General features: G+C 38.4%; 1 protein-coding gene across 11 annotated transcripts in view; it reads left to right on the top strand.

Annotated features, from left to right (window-relative positions):
* DDX60L (DExD/H-box 60 like) overlaps positions 1–19,190 on the top strand; it is a 123,834-nt gene that overhangs the window by 71,140 nt on the left and 33,504 nt on the right. For 9 of the 11 annotated variants that reach the window (XR_010156232.1, XM_054683911.2, XM_054683912.2 and 6 more), the window contains 7 exons: positions 2,692–2,796; positions 3,320–3,448; positions 5,291–5,415; positions 8,422–8,574; positions 13,279–13,447; positions 14,789–14,945; positions 17,768–17,868. Coding sequence is in view for 10 of the 11 variants with exons in the window: in XM_054683911.2 (XP_054539886.1) it covers positions 2,692–2,796; positions 3,320–3,448; positions 5,291–5,415; positions 8,422–8,574; positions 13,279–13,447; positions 14,789–14,945; positions 17,768–17,868 (939 nt within the window). In the remaining variant the exon portion in view is untranslated. Of the gene's footprint in view, positions 1–2,691; positions 2,797–3,319; positions 3,449–5,290; positions 5,416–8,421; positions 8,575–13,278; positions 13,448–14,788; positions 14,946–17,763; positions 17,869–19,190 lie in introns of all 11 variants that reach the window. The other 2 variants (XM_063808444.1, NM_001428003.1) reach the window with 1 other exon arrangement.

Raw genomic sequence — 19,190 nt, 5'->3', positions numbered from 1 at the left:
AGGTAAGTTACCTTTAAGCATTTGTGAGTACAGTGGCCTGGAGTTCTTGGTAAGATCATCATTTTGGCCATGTGCCTTCGTCTATTCTCAGTAGCTATTAATGGAGTAATTGGAAAGCAACAGAACCATTACAGTGTGTTCTGACCCTGTATGACTTCTGCAGAGCTGTGCTGTTGTATGAATCTTCTCAGCTCTTTACTCTGTGATACTTTACTTTTGTAAAGTAACTAGACAACTAGAGAGACATGCTTTTTAAAATGCTTAGACAACTGGTTAAATTTGTGAGGTGTGCATTTATATAAGACCTTTCTTCGTGCTCCTAAGATAGCAATGACAACAGCAAGATGGTCTATCCAAATGAGTATAGTATTCATGAGATTACACTGAAATTGTTCAATCATGAGGGGAAGCAGAATACATTGAAGCAACAGGAGAAGAATGTAAAGGAACCTTCTAACCTTGGATTTATTCTCTGTAACACTCATGGAAATAGCTTTGGGAAGGAAGGCATGGGAACAGGATGAGTGAGCTGGCTTTAATCCAGCTGTGGTGAGGGATCACTGCAATCCATATATGGCTTGTTCCTGGGCTAAGGGAAGAGCTGCACAGCCTTCCTACGAATTATGCTGCCGTAAAAGAACAGCTGCTCAGTGCCCGAAGAGGCTGTCGGCACCAGGCAGTCCTCGAAAGAACTACTGTCTGTCTCTTTCTGTGTAGTTCTGATAAATGCTTAGTATGTAACTTTTTTACTTATTTTTTGTTCATTTTAATTTTTTTTTCAAAAGGAGCATTGTGGTATGATATGCTTTTGTTTATGAATGAACAAGTACAAACCGATATAACCATATAATGATCTTTTATATATTGTCTTTCTATATAATTTTATGTATTATCTAGGCCAGCTTAAGAGAAACCAGCTAATTACATGTTGTGCAGAGGAGAACAATTGAATTGAATATATCCTTTTAGTGATACAATTGACAAACGGATGAAAAAGAATACCTGAAAGTTAATAATCAGTCACTATGATGGATGGGATACTCAAAAAGAGTCAGGCATTTTAACAGCATATTGTATACATTATATCATTTAATCCTCACAACAAATCTGTGGTGTAAGGATAATTATTCCCATTTTAGAGATGGGAAACCAAGGCATTCATAAAGGAAGGGAGATGCTTTGAAAATGAATCACTATTATTCTAGAGACCAAAATAGAAGCATAGCATTAGTATGTACTTGATAATTCTTAGAAAACTAATTACTTAAGTCAAGAATGGCTTCATTTATAGACAGAATATTTGGTCACCTGCAAGATGCAGTTTATGAGATACTGAAATCCTCACCTTCTGAGATAATGAATACAGTTACTAGTGTATTCAAATGAAGTCCCTGCCAACTAGCTAGCTTCATAAATTCAATCTGAGAATTGCTAAATGATGATTCTTTATATTTATGTTGCATAACATAGAATAAAAAGAAAACCTTGCTATATTAACCTCTTGAATCTCACCACAATCTTGAAGACAAGCAATGAAGACATTGTCATTCTCATATTATAGACAAGAAAAACAGAACCCCAGGGAGTAGTGATTAGAGCTGTGATTAGAACCCAGCTGTGCGGTACAGTCCATCAAACAGCCTTTCTTTGCTTTCTGAACTCTGTTTGGAGTGGCTCCTTTAGCCCAGTATTTCCAATCTTCTAGAAACCAGTAATAGGCATTTTTTAAAGGAAGGGTTCCTTCCTCAAGTATATTTGGGAGAAGTGTGATATCCTGTCCCTTTCTTAGAGATTCACAGTACACATGAACATAACAAAAACCTTGACATAAAGATACTTGGTTAACTTGCTTAATAGGGCCTTTCCCATAGTTACTCATCTTTAATTTTTTTCTTAGTGTTACGGTTTAGATGTTACTTTATCCCTTTTGTACATAATGGATTCGAAGAAGTGGTGATTGAAGCCAAAAGAGTATAGAACACAAAGGCTATGAGGACAGGATTTGTTCTTGTACCCTACATGGTGCTTTGCACACAACTAACAGCAACAGTATTTGTGAGAGAAAAAGTAGTGCATGAGTTCTAAAGGCTTCAGACAGAAGCTGATCAGTAACCAGGGTAACCATCAGGTAGAAATTTCTTTTGAGTATCTGAAGGTTGTCTGAGGGTCTTTGCCCTTATAAACTTGATCTGGCTCTTGTATTGGATCTCTAGGGGCAAAGCTTTGTCCCTTTTTACATGGCTTGGTACCCATAAAATCATCTTCATCACTAAACACATTTTAATGTCTGTTTCAAAGGGATATTTCAAAAAGAAAGGTATATTTTTTGTCTAAACTGAGGCTATTCTGTAAGAACTCATATTTCCCAGCCACCCAGTACCCTCACTGGCATTCTAAGGAAGTTTCATAGAGCAGTGTTAGTTTATTATCTAGTGCAAATAGTCTCAGGAAATAGTACTGAAACTTATTAGTGGATTTTGAAGTTTTCCATTTCAGCAGGTTAGGGATGCTACTTTGTTAAGACTTTATTAACAGATCCTTGCAGAGGTGAAATATTACAGTTGATTGCCTTTTAATGTCCCTGGATTCACAGGTAAAGACTTGAGGGTTTAGTCATGAAAGTTAAAATAAAAGAAATATAAACATTGTAATTTTATTTCTTCATCCATCCATTAATTTGTTTATTCACAGATTGAAAAGTATGGATTCCCACCTGATCTTACCCTCACCCCTCAAGAAAGCATCCAGCTTTATGATACCATGGCTCAAGTCTGGGAAACTTGGCCCAGGGCTCAGGTAAATATAGAAATATATATTCACCAAAATGAACTTTAGTTAATGCTATTCCAGAATATAGCAAAATTACTCTACAGGTAAGCACACTTATTCTCTCTACTTGGTTGATGCTGCTATTTTGAAATAATCAGTTATTTTTTCTTATTTTCAGCCATTCTTTGTGACTTTATTATTGTATGTAGCATGGAATATTCTGTAATTCTCAAAAATATGTCTTCTTTTAGCTTTTGGGATACCATACTACTTTAATTGTGTTTTTGGACTTATATTCCTCTATTCTCTTCTCTGTTGGTTTTCATCTTTTCATCAGCTGTGCCCTGTATTCTTTCTTTTGAAGAGTTCACCCATCATCATAGGTTTATGTGTTAGAAATTATTGGGAGGTAAAAAGATGTTCAACAGCCTCTGCCCTCAAGGAGTTTGCAATTTTGTTAAGGAGACAAGTAAACTTAAATACATCATTGTATTTTTCTTACTATAGATTGCATAGCTTAGCTTAATTTTGTGATAATTTTCCCCCCAAGGAATTGTGTCCAGAGGAATTCATTCTTTTTAAGAATAAAATAGTCATTAAGAAGTTGGATGCTAGAAAATATGAAGAAAACTTAAAGGCAGAATTAACAAATTGGATTAAAAATGGCCAAGTGAAGAAGGTAATTTTCACACTTTCTTGGACAAAGTTTCACTTAATTGTTAATTGTTTGGAGTTGCATAATAATTTAGCCAATAAATGTTTTGTAATCTTTTTATTCTAATTTTGGTTTTAGTAATTCCATTTAAACATGTTATCCAGTGAGTATGAGATAGAATAAAGGAGGAGGGAAATGGTTTCATTTCTTAGCTCAGTGACCTTTAAAACATGCACCATAGGCTTTTGGTTTCTTCAGGTAACAGCTACAAACAGCTAAAAACGAAGAACCTTTAACTTTAACAGGAGAACCAATGTTGCCGAGGCTTTCACAGAAGAGGGACTGGCTCCAGAGGAATGATAGTGGAGATCAGGAATTAGTACAGGGGCTAATCTAAGAAAGTTTTGTGCAAATAAAAATAAATTATTTAAAAATAACCAATTTCTGAAACTCATGTACATGATGATAAATGAGAAAATATAAATATAACTGAAAGAGGCTCAGGCAAATTTATAGATGACAGACTCGTAGGTGGCTATGCTGAGAAGCAAAGATATCTTTGAGCATAACATTGATGCATCTTTGGTTCTAGTTTGGTGACTGTCATGTTTATTTGCATTTTTCACTCTGGTGGTGAAAGAAATAAAGATAAAAATGGTATTGGTTGGCTGGGAGTGGTGGCTCACACCTATAATCCCAGCACTTTGGGAAGCTGAGGCGAGTGGATCACTTGAGGCCAGAAGCTTGTGACCAGCCTGGCCAACATGGTGAAATCCTGTCTCTAAAAAAATACAAAAATTAGCCAGGTGTGGTGGCGCATGCCTGTAATCCTAGCTACTCTGGAGATTGAAGTGGAAGAATCACTTGAGCCTGGGAGGCAGAGGTTGCAGTGAGCCGAGATCATGCCACTGTACTCCAGTCTGGGCAACAGAGGGAGACTCATCTTCAAAAAAAAAAAAAAAAAATGATACTGATGTTAGGAAATATTGCAAATAATTTAGCCTGTTTGGCACAGAATGCTGTGTTCCATTAAATGTTAATCAGGGGAAAACTGAATACCAAGGATGTCCCTATTTGCCACCCCTCAAATGATAATTAAACTGGAAAATAACTTTGTCAAGAAAATTATTCATGATAGCCATAACTATTTCATCAAAGATTTTCCATTGTATATTATGTAAAGGAATTTAATGTTAATTTTCCTGATGTAAAATAACATTTATTTTTTCTGATTAAAAAAGAAGTAGATGCTGTTTTTAAAAAAATTATCAAATATGGAATAGTAGGATAAAACTTACTATCCACAATTTCAACAATATCTGAGGTGAACAACTTATTACACTTCTATTGGTCATTGTATTTTGTGACTCACTTATCTCTTGAATTTTCAGTTAAGCATTATAAACATGTTTGTATACTATTACAAATTATTGGTAGACATAGTTAAAACTTTTTCTTTTTAATTTTAAGAGGTTCTTTTCCATTATAGGTTTTATATACTCCTTAACATATTTGGCAGCTATTTTGTTATCTAATAACTGGAGAAACCCTTTGTCACTCTTCCTGCAACAGTTGAAACAGCAACATTTTATGAACATCCTTATCCTACTGACTTATTTGTAGTACCTACAAAATATCATATATTATATTTTATATATTTTATTATCTATTCTTTAGTATAGAGATGTCTGTGACTCTGTTGACTTTTACCACTACTTGATAATATTAAAGGACTATTTTAAAAACCCACCCAAAACTATATATGAAAAATTATTCTAATTTTAGACAACAAAATAATTCCTTTCTTTCTTCTGTTTCCACAAATTCTTTTTTTTTTTTTTAAATAATTTTAACTTACTGTTGTAGGTCAAAAGAGTACTGAAGAACCTTAGTCCGGATTCATTGTCTAGTTCAAAAGATATGGTGAAAATGTTTCCTCTTCTTGTTGAAAAGTTAAGACAAATGGATAAGTTGCCTGCAATATTTTTTTTGTAAGTAACTGAAACTTAATTTACCTTTGTTTATATGTGAGAATTTTTTGTTTGGTTTTGTTTTCAATTAGTCTCATTTATATATAGTGGTTAGAAGTAACCCTACTTTTACCATTTTGTTGCATTTTAGAAAAATAATATAGATTTTATTTTTAAAGAAATGGGTCAGTCTTCTAGGTCAATCCTTATAAAATTTTTCATCTTGTTACCCTCTTACTTCCTTGACTTTTGATTTTTAAAAAGGTTTTCAGCTTTCCTAAATGTTTTTTTGTAAGCAACTATCATTAACTTTAGAAATGTTCCTTTAGGAACTAAATTGCATTTTTCATGTACAGATGTAAAACACATAAAGCATTCATAATTTATTGAATGTTTGGTTTTTAATTTATAGCTAAGAAAACTAAGCCCAGAGGCTTTCCTTGATATGGTGTGGTATAATAAAAAGACCTTGAGTGGTATTTAGCATCTCTCTTTGATTAAGAGAACCGAAGTGGGACACATTAAGTGGGTAACACTGTGTACCCTGGACCCACTCTAATAATCAGAACCAAAAAACTTATTTAGCCCAGAGAATTTTAAATTATTTTAACTACGAAAATTTGCATAAAATAAATTCCCAGGACCTTGATCCAATGGTAATGTGAAATTGTTTACAAAGACAAACACGCAAACACATAGGTGTGTAGATACGTTAAATGGTAGCACTAAGCCACATGTGTTCTGTTACGCATCTGAAGTCCGTGCTGGTGGTCAGTAACCAAAAGATGATGATAAGAGAAATTAAAGAGTAGTATGACTGAAGTCACAAATGTGGGGAATTACAAGAAAATTTCTTCTTCTTTTGTGCTTGGACCAGAGTAAACAAATGAGGTATTCTGCCAACATGTTATAAGATCTATCTAGATTACTTTCCAGTGTGGCTCTGAATTTTAGTTAGAAACAAATGTACCCCTATATATCACTGAGGAATGGCTGAAAGTATGACTTTGGGATAGGAATCTGAACAGAAACAGGATTCATTATTTATACACTTACATGCATTTACTTTTGTAAAATAAATTATTTTTAAAAATAGACATTTTAAATGTTTGGGAATGAGATCTTTGCCAGCTTTAATGGAGTTTCCAGTTGTCTTGAAAATATGCTACAGAAATCCTAGGTTGAGTCCACTGGTTTGTAGCTCTGGAACATTGAGAACTCTATGACAGTTGGTTTAGGCTCAAGCTGGGTCAACTTCCCTTCCTTAATCTGGACCCTAGAAAAAACACATGGTGCTGACAAGATGCATGATTAGTGACTGGTGCCCATGTAGAGGCGTAGTTAAGAGCGCATACTTTGGGTCGAATCTTAGCTTAAACTGCAGCTCTGCCCTCCTTTGGCTATGTGACTTCTGAAAATCTATTTAGCTTCTTGCAGCCTCATTTGAAAAATGGAGATAATAACTAATTCATTGGGTTGTGATATGGATTAAATGAAATAATTTATATAAAACACTTAACTAATCAGTAGAAAACATGACTGATTGAGGCCCATTCACTAGAATTTTTTTTTTTTTTACACTGGACTCTTGTCATAGATTATCAGAGGGATTGAAAAAGGAAAATTAATTCTAGATGACCTAGGTTTGTTTGTGTTAAAGCAGTAAGAAGAATCATTTAATGCTGTCATTTAGAGTACTGTTTGCAACCAGTAATATGTGGGTGTTGCATATTAACTTGTATTACTGTGAACACGGAGGCAAATTTAGAAGTGCAGTTAGACATATAGCCTCTGCTTCAGTGAGCTGCAAGTGCACCACTGTACTCCAGTCTGGGCGACAGAGCAAGAGCCTGTCTCAAAAAAAAAAAAAAAAAAAAAAAAGCCTCTGAGGTTGAAGCTGAGTTGCCCGGGTTCTAATCTTAACCTGACCAGTTACTAGGCTATGTGACCTTGAAGACATTTTAAAATTTCCTTTGGCATTTACTTCTTCATCTGCAAAACAGAGATAATATTACCTTCCTCATAACATCATGGTAGAGATTAAATTAATTAATATATTGAAGCCACATAGAACAGTGCCTGGAACTTGGTCATTGTTTGCTATTATTATTTTTGCTCTTTTACATACCAGATCTTCTTACCATGCATAGTAGACTGTGACTTTCCTAGTCTTTGTTTCTTCAGTGTATTAATTTAATGCTGATCAGCTAAATAGGATTTCTTTTCGAAGTCTGTTTTCTAAACATGCTAGTAAATCCATGGCCTCACAAGTAATATTCGAAAAAATTCTATGGTGAACTCAGCCTAGAATGAGTGTTATATTACTGGACATTACATACATTGAGCCAAAACATTTTTTTCTAGCAAACTGTATGTCAAGATGATCATGGTAAATGGACATATGATATTGTCAAACTCCCTAAAGTATTTGAAGAGATTTATTCCGAGCCAAATATGAGTGACCATGGCCTGTGACACATCCCGCAGGAGATCCTGAGAACATGTGCCCAAGGGCTACAGCTTGGTTTTATACATTTTAGGGAGATATGAGACATTAATCAAATACATTTAACATATACCTTGGTTTGGTCCAGAAAGGCAGGACAACTCAAAGTTGGGGAGGGAGGCTTCCAGGTTACAGGTAGATTTAAAAATTTTCTGATTGGGAATTGGTTGAAATAGTTATCAACAGAAAGGGATGTCGGGGTTATGATAAGAGGTTGTGGAGACCAAAGTTTTACCAGGCACATGAAGCCTCCAGGTAGCTGGCTTCAGAGAGAATAGACTGTAAATGTTTCTTATCAGACTTAAGGTCTGCGTTGGTGTTAATGCTGGAGAGTATAGAGAGGTATGTTGAACCCCTGCTTCCCATCGGGGCTTAAACCAGTCTTTCAGTTTAAATTTTAGAGTGCCCTGGCCTAGGATGAAGTCTATTCAGATGATTGAGGGGCCTTATAATTTTATTTTTGGTTTACAATATGGATAGAAACATAGTCTTTTCAAAGCACTGTTTTCATTTGTTTTAAGGTTTAAGAATGATGATGTGGGAAAAAGAGCTGGAAGTGTGTGCACTTTTCTGGAGAAGACAGAGACAAAAAGCCATCCCCACACTGAATGTCATAGTTATGTCTTTGCAATAGATGAAGTACTTGAAAAAGTGAGGAAGACACAGAAAAGGATGTAAGTATTAATGTTTACTTAAACAAATTGGCCCCTGAAGACTTAAAATATTTACAAGACACTGTCAGAAATGTTTAGAGACCTGAGCCACAAAGAGGTTCTTGTTATTGCTTCACAGTTTTTGCAAATAGAGTAAATTTGGGTGGGAGGATGGGAGGAAGGGAATCCCTCTTATACATGTAGATGGATTTCATTTAGGAATCGGGGAGGTGGGACTACAGCCTATAAGCCTAAGGATCAACTGGGCCTCCTAGGAGGCCCTCAGCCTACTTAACCGTAACCTGCATTCATGCCCTAGGCCACAACCTGGAGGTTTCCTGGTCTGTAGAACGCTTATTCACTATTGGTGGGAGTGTAAATTAGTTCAACCATTGTGGAAGATAGTGTGGTGATTCCTCAAAGACCAAAAGACAGAAATACCATTCAACCCAGCAATCCCATTGCTGGGCGTCTACCCAAAGGAATATAAATCATTCTGTTGTAAAGATACATGCATGCATATGTTCACTGAAGCACCATTCACAATAGCAAAGACATGGAATCAACGTAGATGCCCATCAATGAGAGACTGGATAAGGAAAATGTGGTACATGTACACCAAGGAATACTATGCAGCCATAAAAAAGAATGAGATTATGTCCTTTACAGGGACATTGATAGAGCTGTAGGCCATTATTCTTAGCAAACTAATGCAGGAACAGAAAACCAAATACTACATGTTCTCACTTATAAGTAGGAAGTAAATTATGAGAATACATGGACACATAGAGGGGAACAACACACACTGGGGCCTATCCGAGGGTGGAGGGTGGGAGGAAGAGGGAGAGAGAGGATCAGGAGAAATACCTAATAGGCACTAGGCTTAATACCTGGGTTATGAAATAATCTGTACAACAAACTCTCATGACCTAAGTTTACCTATATAACAAATCTGCACATGTACCATTGAACTTAAAATAAAACTTAAAAACAAAAGAATGGCCTATAGAATGAATTGCCATACCAATCGTATGCTTGGGGTAGGACTTCACTGCTGTGATTTTTTTTCCTTTCTCCCCAAGGTCTGATTAATTCTGACAGTTCCATGGTCAAAATATTTCTTCTCTCCTTGCCGTCCTCTCCATCCTTCACTTACTGGCTCTGCCTTGGTTCAGGTCCTTGCCATTTGTTATTTGGCATTCTTTGGAGTCTTTCTCATGTGTAATTTCTTGTTCCAGGTTCACCTGTTCCAGTGTTATTGACATACAGGTGCTGGTCTGGTTGTTCTGTTATGGGATTCTGTTACGGGGTGTTGCTTTTCTGGCTGGAAACCTCTGTGGCCAATGGCACCCTTGCTGCACACAGCCAGGCATGCTAGCTGCAGAGGGGTGGGCAGCTCCAGGCACTGGCACGGGCACCAGCTTCCTGTGAGGCTGGGGCTGGACCAGGCGTACTGCAAGCAGCTTCCACGGCTGGCACTGGGGAACATGGTGGTGCCCAGAGATGCCAGGAACTGCAGAGCCCCAAAGAAGTTATCACAGCCATGGCTTGGGGAGCTCCTAGGTCTGGGCTCCCCGAAGGGCTGCAGCTCTTCTCTCCTTCTCTCTTCTCTCCAGCTTGTCACCCATAACGTGGCAAGCAAGGGGTGTGTTTCAGCCCTGTTTGTGTTACAGGTCTTTTAGCCCTGCCATTCAGTGGGTCCCAAGTTCTTGTCCTGTATCCAGGAAGAATGAGGTCCACAGACAAGTGGAGGGTAAGCAAGGTGAAGAAGAGCTTTATTGAGAAATGGAACAGCTCAGAGGAGACCTGCAGTGGGTAGCTTCTCTCTGAAGGTGGGATGTCCCATTGAGTGTTGAGCTCTTAGCAGAGAGGAGACCCTGGAGTGGGTTGCTCATCTCTGCAGGCAGGTAATCCCATCAAGTGCTTAGCTCTCAGTGGAGAGAAGACCCTGGAGTGGGTCACTCCTCTTTGCAGTTGGTTGCCCTGTTGAGTGCTCAGCTTTTAGCAGAGATGAGGCCCTGGAGTGGGTAGCTCCCCTCCATAGCTGGTAATCCTGACATCTGGTCAGCTCTCAGCAGAGAGGAGACCCTGGAGTGGGTAGCTCCTCTCTGAAGCTGGTCGTCTGTTGAGTCCTCAAGTCTGGCTGAGTCTGAGGTTTATATAGGATTCAGAGGGGAAGAAGTGTGTGCTGATTGGGCCATGGGTGGCCATGGGCAGGCCTGGAGAAAGCACCATTAAGTTCCCACTCTGGTCCACAGGACTGGCAGCCCAGCCCCCAGGTTTCAGGCCTTTCTCAGCTTGAAGGTGGGACTTCACCAGGGACCCACTCCTTTCTGCTCCTAGCCTGTCTGCCTCCTGCTGCTGTTCATGGCACCCAGGCTGTTTGTGCCAAAGGGCCACCTGCAGGCCAGTGCCGAGCTGCTCTTAGCCCCCACTTTGGCCTCCCTCCCATGCTCACTGGCACTCAATGTCTGGAAATGGCTGAGTCAACAGGGGGCTGGCATGTCAGCGCTGTCCTGAGCATGCACACACCTGGCTAGGTTGTGACAGCACCTGGGCTTGGCCTCAACTTTTCTCTGAGTTTGGAGTGGGTGCCAGGAGCAGGGAGAGGCCAGGCAGCAGGAGCAGACACTTCTGAGCCTGTGGAGTAGGGACTGGGAGCAGAGAGAGGCCAGGTAGTGGGAGCAGGTGCTTCCAAACCTGCAGAGGGAAGGGGGCCTTCCTGGGCCCCCGAGAGTGTGGAGATGCCTGGGTCCACAGTTGCAGCTTGGGTGGCTGCAGCTATATCTGGGAGGGTGGGGCTCCTGTCCACTCCTGGCACCCAAGTGCACGGGGAGGCCCGGGTCTGCAGCCATGGCTTGGGTGGCTGCAGCTATTCCCATAAGGGCAGGGTTCCTGCCTGCTCCCAGCCCCCAAGAGCACAGGGATGCCTGGGTCTGCAGCTGCAGCTGCAGCTTGGGTGGCTACAGCTGTGCCTGGGGAATGCATCTCCCACCCTGTCAACTCAGAAGTGGGCAGGACTTCCACCTGTTCCCAGCTCCTGCTGGCTCCATGGAGCACGCAGCCCTGGCCTTGCCTCTCCCACTGCAGACGGTGTCCTGGCAGCGGCCGCTCCAGATTAGCCACTGCTGCCATCAGTTCTAATGTGCACATTTAGTTAGATTGTAGTACATACAAAGTTCTTCCTTCTGAATGGCTTGGTAGAGTTGTTAATGGGTAGGCACTCACATGAATTGCTCTCCACCATCTGAATCTATGTAGTACAAACTGCATCTACCTGGAGGGCCTTCCTTTCTGTTGGCTCATAAATCTGCTCATTTCCCCCACATCTTTTGTTTAAAATCTGTCTTCTCTCTGAAGTTTATAATGATTGCCTCAGATAGATCTATTACCCTTTGTCTTTTGTTCTCATTCCACTTTGAATCATTAAAGCATTTGGATTAATTATAACACTGCATTGCAGTTGTTTCCATATCTTTATTTTCTTTAGATTGGGAGTTCCCTTACCAGAACTGTGCATATTCTTCTTTGAGTCCCTCAGTAATAGCATATTGCCTGGCACATAGTAATAGTGCTTCATAAATACTTTTGAAAGACTAATTAAACCTTCCCTCAACATTTGTCTTAGTCCATAACAAGTTACCATAGACTAAGTGGCTTCTAAACAGAAATTTATTTCTCACAGTTCTGGAGGTTAGGAAGTCCAAGATCAGGGTGTTGACAGAGCTGCTTCCTGGTTCATAGAGAGCTGTCTTCTCTGTGTCCTTACTTGGTGGAAGGGGCGAGGGATGTCTCTGGAGCCTCTTTTATAAGGTCGCCAATCCCATTCATGAAAACTCTGTCTTCGTGACTTAATCACCTCCCAAAGACCCCACCTTCTGATATCACAAATGGAGTTTAGGATTTCAACATATGAATTTGTTTTGAGGGGGACACAAACATTCAGTCTGTAACAATATTGAAACAACTTCCGTAGCCCTTCTAATTCAGACATTGCCTAAAGACTAGGGCAAGTTCTCTATTGTTTCCACCACTGCTTTGATCTTCTTTCTGCTTGTTGTGTATATTTTTTGGACGTAGGGGAAGGGAAAAATACCTAGGAGAGAGATGTCGGAGCTCCAGGTCTTCTTGGTGACTGATTCTCTTCAGTCAGTCTTTTTTCAGGACTAGGAACTACATTTCAAGTTGGATGTGTAATGAGTGATATGGGCCATGAAAATAAAGAGTATTTAATGGTATAATCAATTTTTCTCTTAGGCCTAGTCAGGAAGGGTCTCTGCTGTCAGCATGGATATTTAAAGTACCTTTTTCTTTCTGGAACCCTCTTCATAAGACCAGAGTTACTGGGATCAGGGGATGTGCCAACTAATTCTAGACTGTGCCACACACCCTGCCCCCTTTGCTTTTCCACTGTGCTCTGGCCACTGCTCAAAAGAGATTCAGTAGCAGAAATTTTCCTGAGAAGAACTGGATATCTGTTACAGTGTGAAGGAGGAGAAATTATGCAGAGAAAATGAAGAAAATATAGAGGATTTTGCTGATGAGGGGACCTGACTTCTAGATGAAATGGTGGAAGTGCACGTGAGGAAGGGGAGACCAAGTCAGGATTGATGGAGCTACTGTCAACGTCGGATGACCAAGGGAAATCTGTGGGGCCTTAGGCTTCTTGCAGTAACTGAATATGAGTTTTCATTACTTAAAAGTTTTTTTTTTTTTTTTAAATAGTAGCACTAAAAAAAACCCAAAGAAGCCTGAAAAACTGGAAAGAAAACACATGTGCAGAGCTGAATATATTAATTTCCTGGAGAATCTGAAGATTCTGGAAATTTCTGAGGACTGCACGTATGCTGATGTCAAAGCCCTACACACTGAAATTACCAGGAATAAAGGCTTAGTACGTCAGAGAATTATTAATATAATACTTTACAGTTGTGACATTTTATCATAGGATCGTTTAATATCTTTGAACACTGAAATGACTTGTGTAATACCTTTGAAATATGATTATCTCTGTGTATGATTTTGTTTGTTTTGCAATGATTATCCCAATTTAATGTGCTAAAGTTCTATAAGTGATTCTTCCTTGCTCAGTGTGAATGTCAGCCTCTTATTTTATTTCACTCTATTATCCTGGATTAGTTTATAGCCTGATTCTAGAATTCAATTCAATATGATATATTTTAATTCTGGTCACGTTTGGGTTTTATGACCCAATATATTTTAAATAATATCAACTGAAAGTTTCAATTTCAGAGACCTATATAACATTCAAAACATTTCATTAAACAGATATCGAAATATCCAAGGATGGTATGGCATTTAAACATTTTTTATTATGCAAGTAATTTATGTCCATTGCAGAAGTACTTGAAAATAGAAAATAAAAATAATGTCACAGCTCAGAGAGACTCACTGTTCTATCAGATCTTTTATTCTATTGCCTGTAGTCACAAGCATGTCCACAGTCACATAGACATTTCATGTATTTATTCGTTAATAAAATAAGGCCATATTATATACAAATTGGTCTGTAATCTCCTTTCCTCCCTTACTTATTTATTTCTTGCCAACAACAATAGAGCTACATTATTATTTTAATAGCTTCATAGTATATATTTATGTGGATGATTATAATTTATGTAACCAGTTGTCTTACTCTAGGCTGCATAGGCTATTTTTATTATTTTTTTCTTGTTCTCTTAATACATTTTTACCTTTGACATCTTTGCCAACTGCTGGATTTCCTTCTGAGGATAAATTCTTAGAAGTGTGGCTATGAGAGTATGGACATTTTTAAGGGGTTGGATATGACTTGTGAGTGGTTCAGTGAGAAGTAAGAATTGTCTGATCATCTAGAGTAGAGATCTCGCTCTGCCTTCTTCGAGAAGTCGCTCTCTCTTTGCTTGAAAAGGACTCCTAAGGTTCCAGTAGAGAAGTAGTCTGTCTCTCTCAGGCAGCAGAAGATTGTTTACTCATCCGTCCTGGGCATTTGATCTGCTGCTTCAATAGCATCTTCCCCTTTGGTTTATGAATGCCTCTTCTCTGAGAGAGTCTGTTCACAAAAATGGGCAGATTGTTTCTGTAGTCATAAAACATGTAGGTTCAGGGTCAAAGGGAAGCCTCACTGTGTGCAAGATGTAAGTGATTTGCTTGTGAAAATGTCCTTTGATTCTGATTGAGCTTGAAATTAAATAAAATACATCATCAATTGTTTTACACTTCTTTCTTGTTTTAGACTTTGGATAGGGTATTACCGCGAGTGCGATTAACAAGACACGGCAAAGAACTGAAGGCTTTAGCACAAAGGGGGATTGGATATCATCACAGCAGCATGTATTTTAAAGAAAAAGAGTTTGTTGAGATACTCTTTGTAAAAGGGCTTATTAGGGTAGGTAAATTTCTTTGCATTTAAAAAATAAAGTTGTGCATATATGATGCTGAATACCACTAAAAGGTAAAAAATTATACCAGTTGGTTTTCTCATCTAACCAGTGTCTTTTTATTACAACTCGCTGGACTGGACTGCTCCATCTATCCCATTTATTAGAGGAGTTTAAAAATTATTTCTACATTGAAAAATAATATTTATAATGGAGTAGTATAGCTGTGGTAATCTAGGCATAACACTTTACTCTTTTTTTTTTTTAAATTTTTATTAGATGGAGTCTCGCTCTGTTTTCCAGGCTGGAGTGCATTGGCGCGATCTTGGCTTACTGCAACCTCCACCTCCCAGGGTCAATCAATTTTCCTACTTTAGCCGTCCCGTGTAGCTGGAATTACAAGCGCGCACCATCATGCCCAGTTAATTTTTTTTGTATTTTATTACAGACAGGGTTTCACCATGCTGGCCAGCCTGTTCTCGAACTCCTGACCTCATGATCCACCCACCTGGGGCTCCCAAAGTGCTGGGATTACAGGCGTGAGCCACTGTGCCTGGTCATAACCCTTTACTCTTTAACACTTAGTATCTAGGACATAGTTCTTACAATTTTGTCCTAGACAGCTCATAAGGATATTTATACATTTAGTATAAATGACTATACTTTTAGTCAGACTATTTTCTAATGTCATACCTCAGCTAAGAGAAAGACATTTCTTTTTTAAGAATTGGAAAAAACTTGCACTAGACTAACATATTTTAGACAGAGCTGATAGATGTGATACCTCCAAATGAACTTGGAAGAGGGTAAGGACATCTTAGATGGCTCATAGTTAAATGCTTTATGTTAACTTTTTGTTAGTATGTTTCAGAAGCTTGCAATATTCTACTTCTAGGTGGGGACAGTGTGTGAAGAGTTGTGTAGAAGGGTAGTCGTTACACTATTCAGAATATTTATTTTGTAATCTTTTTTTGTGAGACGGCGTCTTGCTCTGTCACCCAGGCTGGAGTGCAGCGGCACAATCTCAGCTCACTGCAACCTCCGCCTCCTGGGTTCAAGCCATTCTCCTGCCTCATTCTCTTCAGTAGCTGGGATTACAGGCATGCACCACCACACCCAGCTAATTTTTGTATTTTTAGTAGAGGCAGGGTTTCACCATGTTGGCCAGGCTGGTCTCAAACTCCTGACCTCAGGTAATCAGCCCACCTCAGCCTCCCAAAATGCTGGTATTACAGGCGTGAGCCACCATGCCCAGCCATTTTTGTAATCTTAAGAAGAGTGAGGAGTATTAGATATCATAAATAAAAGTTGTTTCTTGCTGTTTATAAAAATAAAATATTGTGAACAACTCTGCTCAGTTTTCATATCTGTATCATTTATTTGTCATTTTAAAGGACAAATAACCAGAAAAGTTTTCATAAAGGTTATTAATTACGGGCAAAGGTCACTCCAATTTTGTTCATCACAGTCAGTGTTGTAGATCTTGTCACATAGTAGTGGCTCAATAAAAGTTAATGAGTGAGTAAATGAATGAATATATAAATGAATGAATAGCCATATTATTATAAAAGTGTTATTCTGAGACTGCGGGAGCTTGCTACACAGAACAATTTTTTTTTTTTTTTTTTTTTTTTGAGACGGAGTTTCACTCTTGTTGCCCAGGCTGGAGTGCAATGGTGTAATCTCGGCTCGCTGCAACGTCCGTCTCCAGGGTTCAAGCAATTCTGCCTCTGCCTCCTGAGTAGTTGGGATTACAGGCATGTGCCACCATGCCTGGCTAATTTTGTATTTTTAATAGAGGCAGGGTTTCTCCGTGTTGGTCAGGCTGGTCTCGAACTCCTCACCTCAGGTGATCGGCCTGCCTTGGCCTCCCAAAGTGCTGAAGTTACAGGCGTGAGCCACTACACTTGGCCAGAACACTTTTTTTTTTCTAAATGTTACTCATTATGGCTAAATTCTAAAGTTTAGTGATTTGAGCCTTTCATTTTTATTGATGAACTTTTACAGATGAACCAATAATGGGTTGAATTTGGATGGGTTTATAAATATCAATTAGAAAGTCTTTTTGCTCACTCTTTATCATTAAATAATTGAAATAATTATGGCACAGGTTAATATTAGTGTATTTGACAGGAAGAGAGAGCAGCTATATGCACCTAGCATTACATAGGTGATTGGGCACATAACTGATATTAAGAGAGTAAATAAGAAGGAAAATGTAACTTTATTATCCTTCAATTAATTAGATCAGTTAGCTGTTTGGATAAAACCTCCATAAACAAACATGAGAATAAGAGAAGGTGGTTGTCCAGAGTACGTAAGGCAAAACATTATTACCCTATCTTAAGGAAAATTTGTATGCTTGTTGTTCATTCATTCATGCAGTTATTGGACACATATTTATTGTGCATCTGCTGTGTGTCCAATACTCTTCCAGGTGTTGGGGATACAGCAGTGGCCAAGAGAGATCAATGCCCATGTCCTCATGATACTTAAGGTCTTGGGGGGACAAGTAAACATGGTTATTTTAGAAACGATGGTGCAGGAAGTCTTTTTGGACATTTATATAGAGATCAGAAAAAGCCTGCAAATGGAGATTTGGGGAAAATGATTTTAGGGTGAGCAAATGGCAACAGTTAGGATGCTGAAGTAGCAGTGTTCTTTGAATAGTCAGGCAGTTGCAAGAACAGTAGGGCTAGTATGTTAGTTTTAATGACATGTGGTTTGTTAAAGCTCTAAGAGTTGTTCAGTGACTGGAGTGGAAAATAGATCTTGTGTCCTTATAGATATGCTATATTGTGTATTGACTGGTTTTTTTTTTTTTTCCTAGGTAGTGACAGCTACTGAAACACTTGCCTTAGGGATCCACATGCCATGCAAATCTGTTGTTTTTGCCCAAGACTCAGTCTATCTGGATGCTTTAAATTACAGACAGGTAACTCTCTGACTCTTTAACTCCCATTGCAGAAAGCTGAGTGTGAAATAATGAACCATGTGGCACTCACATCTGGTAACAGGCTACGGTTTGTGTCCTTCCTTTTACTTTCCATGTGGCATAGCATTTTTGAGTTGAGTGGCCTCATATCTTGTTGCTTCTTTTTGTGTGATCTATCTGTTGTTACTACTTTTTCACAGTTAGGGTTTATTGGCTTAATAATCTTAATGTATTTCAGTTTTTAGTTAGTTTTTATATTTCTTGAGAAATGTACAGCTGTTCTGATTCTTGATGCTTTATAGTGCTCCTTTATTTTATTTTTCTGGGAGTATGTAAAATGGTCTGAAATTCCTTGCGTTAGCTGTTTCCTTTAATTTGCCTTTCTCTGTGTGTGGCACTTGGTATTATCAATTCCTGGGTCTTTTGGGAATCCTGTCATTTAAATTAGGTAGGTTTTGACTTCCTTACTTGAAGTTTAGTATTGAGTATTTAGGAGTCATTGACCACCTGTTTTCCAAATTCCAAGCCTTTAATACCATTCACCTTCTTGGGAGTATGCTTTTTTTAAAAAAGGTTTTCGTTATCATTTTAGTGGAATTTCTGGAGTGAGAAATGTTACTCGGAGGTCTCCACATAACTTTTTAAAAATCAAGGATAAAAATATGTCTGTATTATAAGGCGAGGGAGGAAAGAGAGATAAATGAAACAAAAACAAGGTTGAGAGTGAGAAAAATAAAAATAAAAGAGAAGGGCTATATAACAGAGATTTAGACACAAAGACAAAGATGTTATACCTGAGAGTCTTCTCATTTCCTTATATGACATCCTATATGTGATACATATTGTAAGTCAAAGGGAAGAAAAATCACCTCCTCTGTATACACTGCTAAAAAAAAAAAAAACTGACAATAATCTTTGCCTAGTCTCGAAATATAAAAGATAAATTATAAAATATAAATTTTATCATTTTGCTTATTCTTGAAATTTTCCTCTTTTCTTATTCAAATTTAGATCATGTGAACTCTCCTAGACTGGAATATGAAGACTGTGATTTTACAGAGAAAAGGAGTTTATCTCCATTTCATGACCTTTTAGGATGTTGCTGTTTCAACTTTAAAAGCCATATTTTCCTTTTCTCAAGTATAGCTATAGACCATGTCACCTTTTACCATGTTCTGTTATGCAAAACAGGAAGTCCCTGAGCTGGAATTTTTCAGTCTTTCTCTTTTTCGTGTAGAGAGCAAAGTTTCTCTTAAGGGACTTTTGTTTCCTTCAGAATTATGGTCTCCTTTTTTCTCTTCCTTGCCAAAATCACTAGTTTG

Source organism: Pan troglodytes, chromosome 3 (genome assembly GCF_028858775.2).
Source record: "Pan troglodytes isolate AG18354 chromosome 3, NHGRI_mPanTro3-v2.0_pri, whole genome shotgun sequence".
In the NCBI taxonomy this organism is placed as follows: Eukaryota; Metazoa; Chordata; class Mammalia; order Primates; family Hominidae; genus Pan; species Pan troglodytes.
Note: the sequence above shows the minus strand (reverse complement) of the source record. Positions and strands in the feature narration are given on the sequence as shown.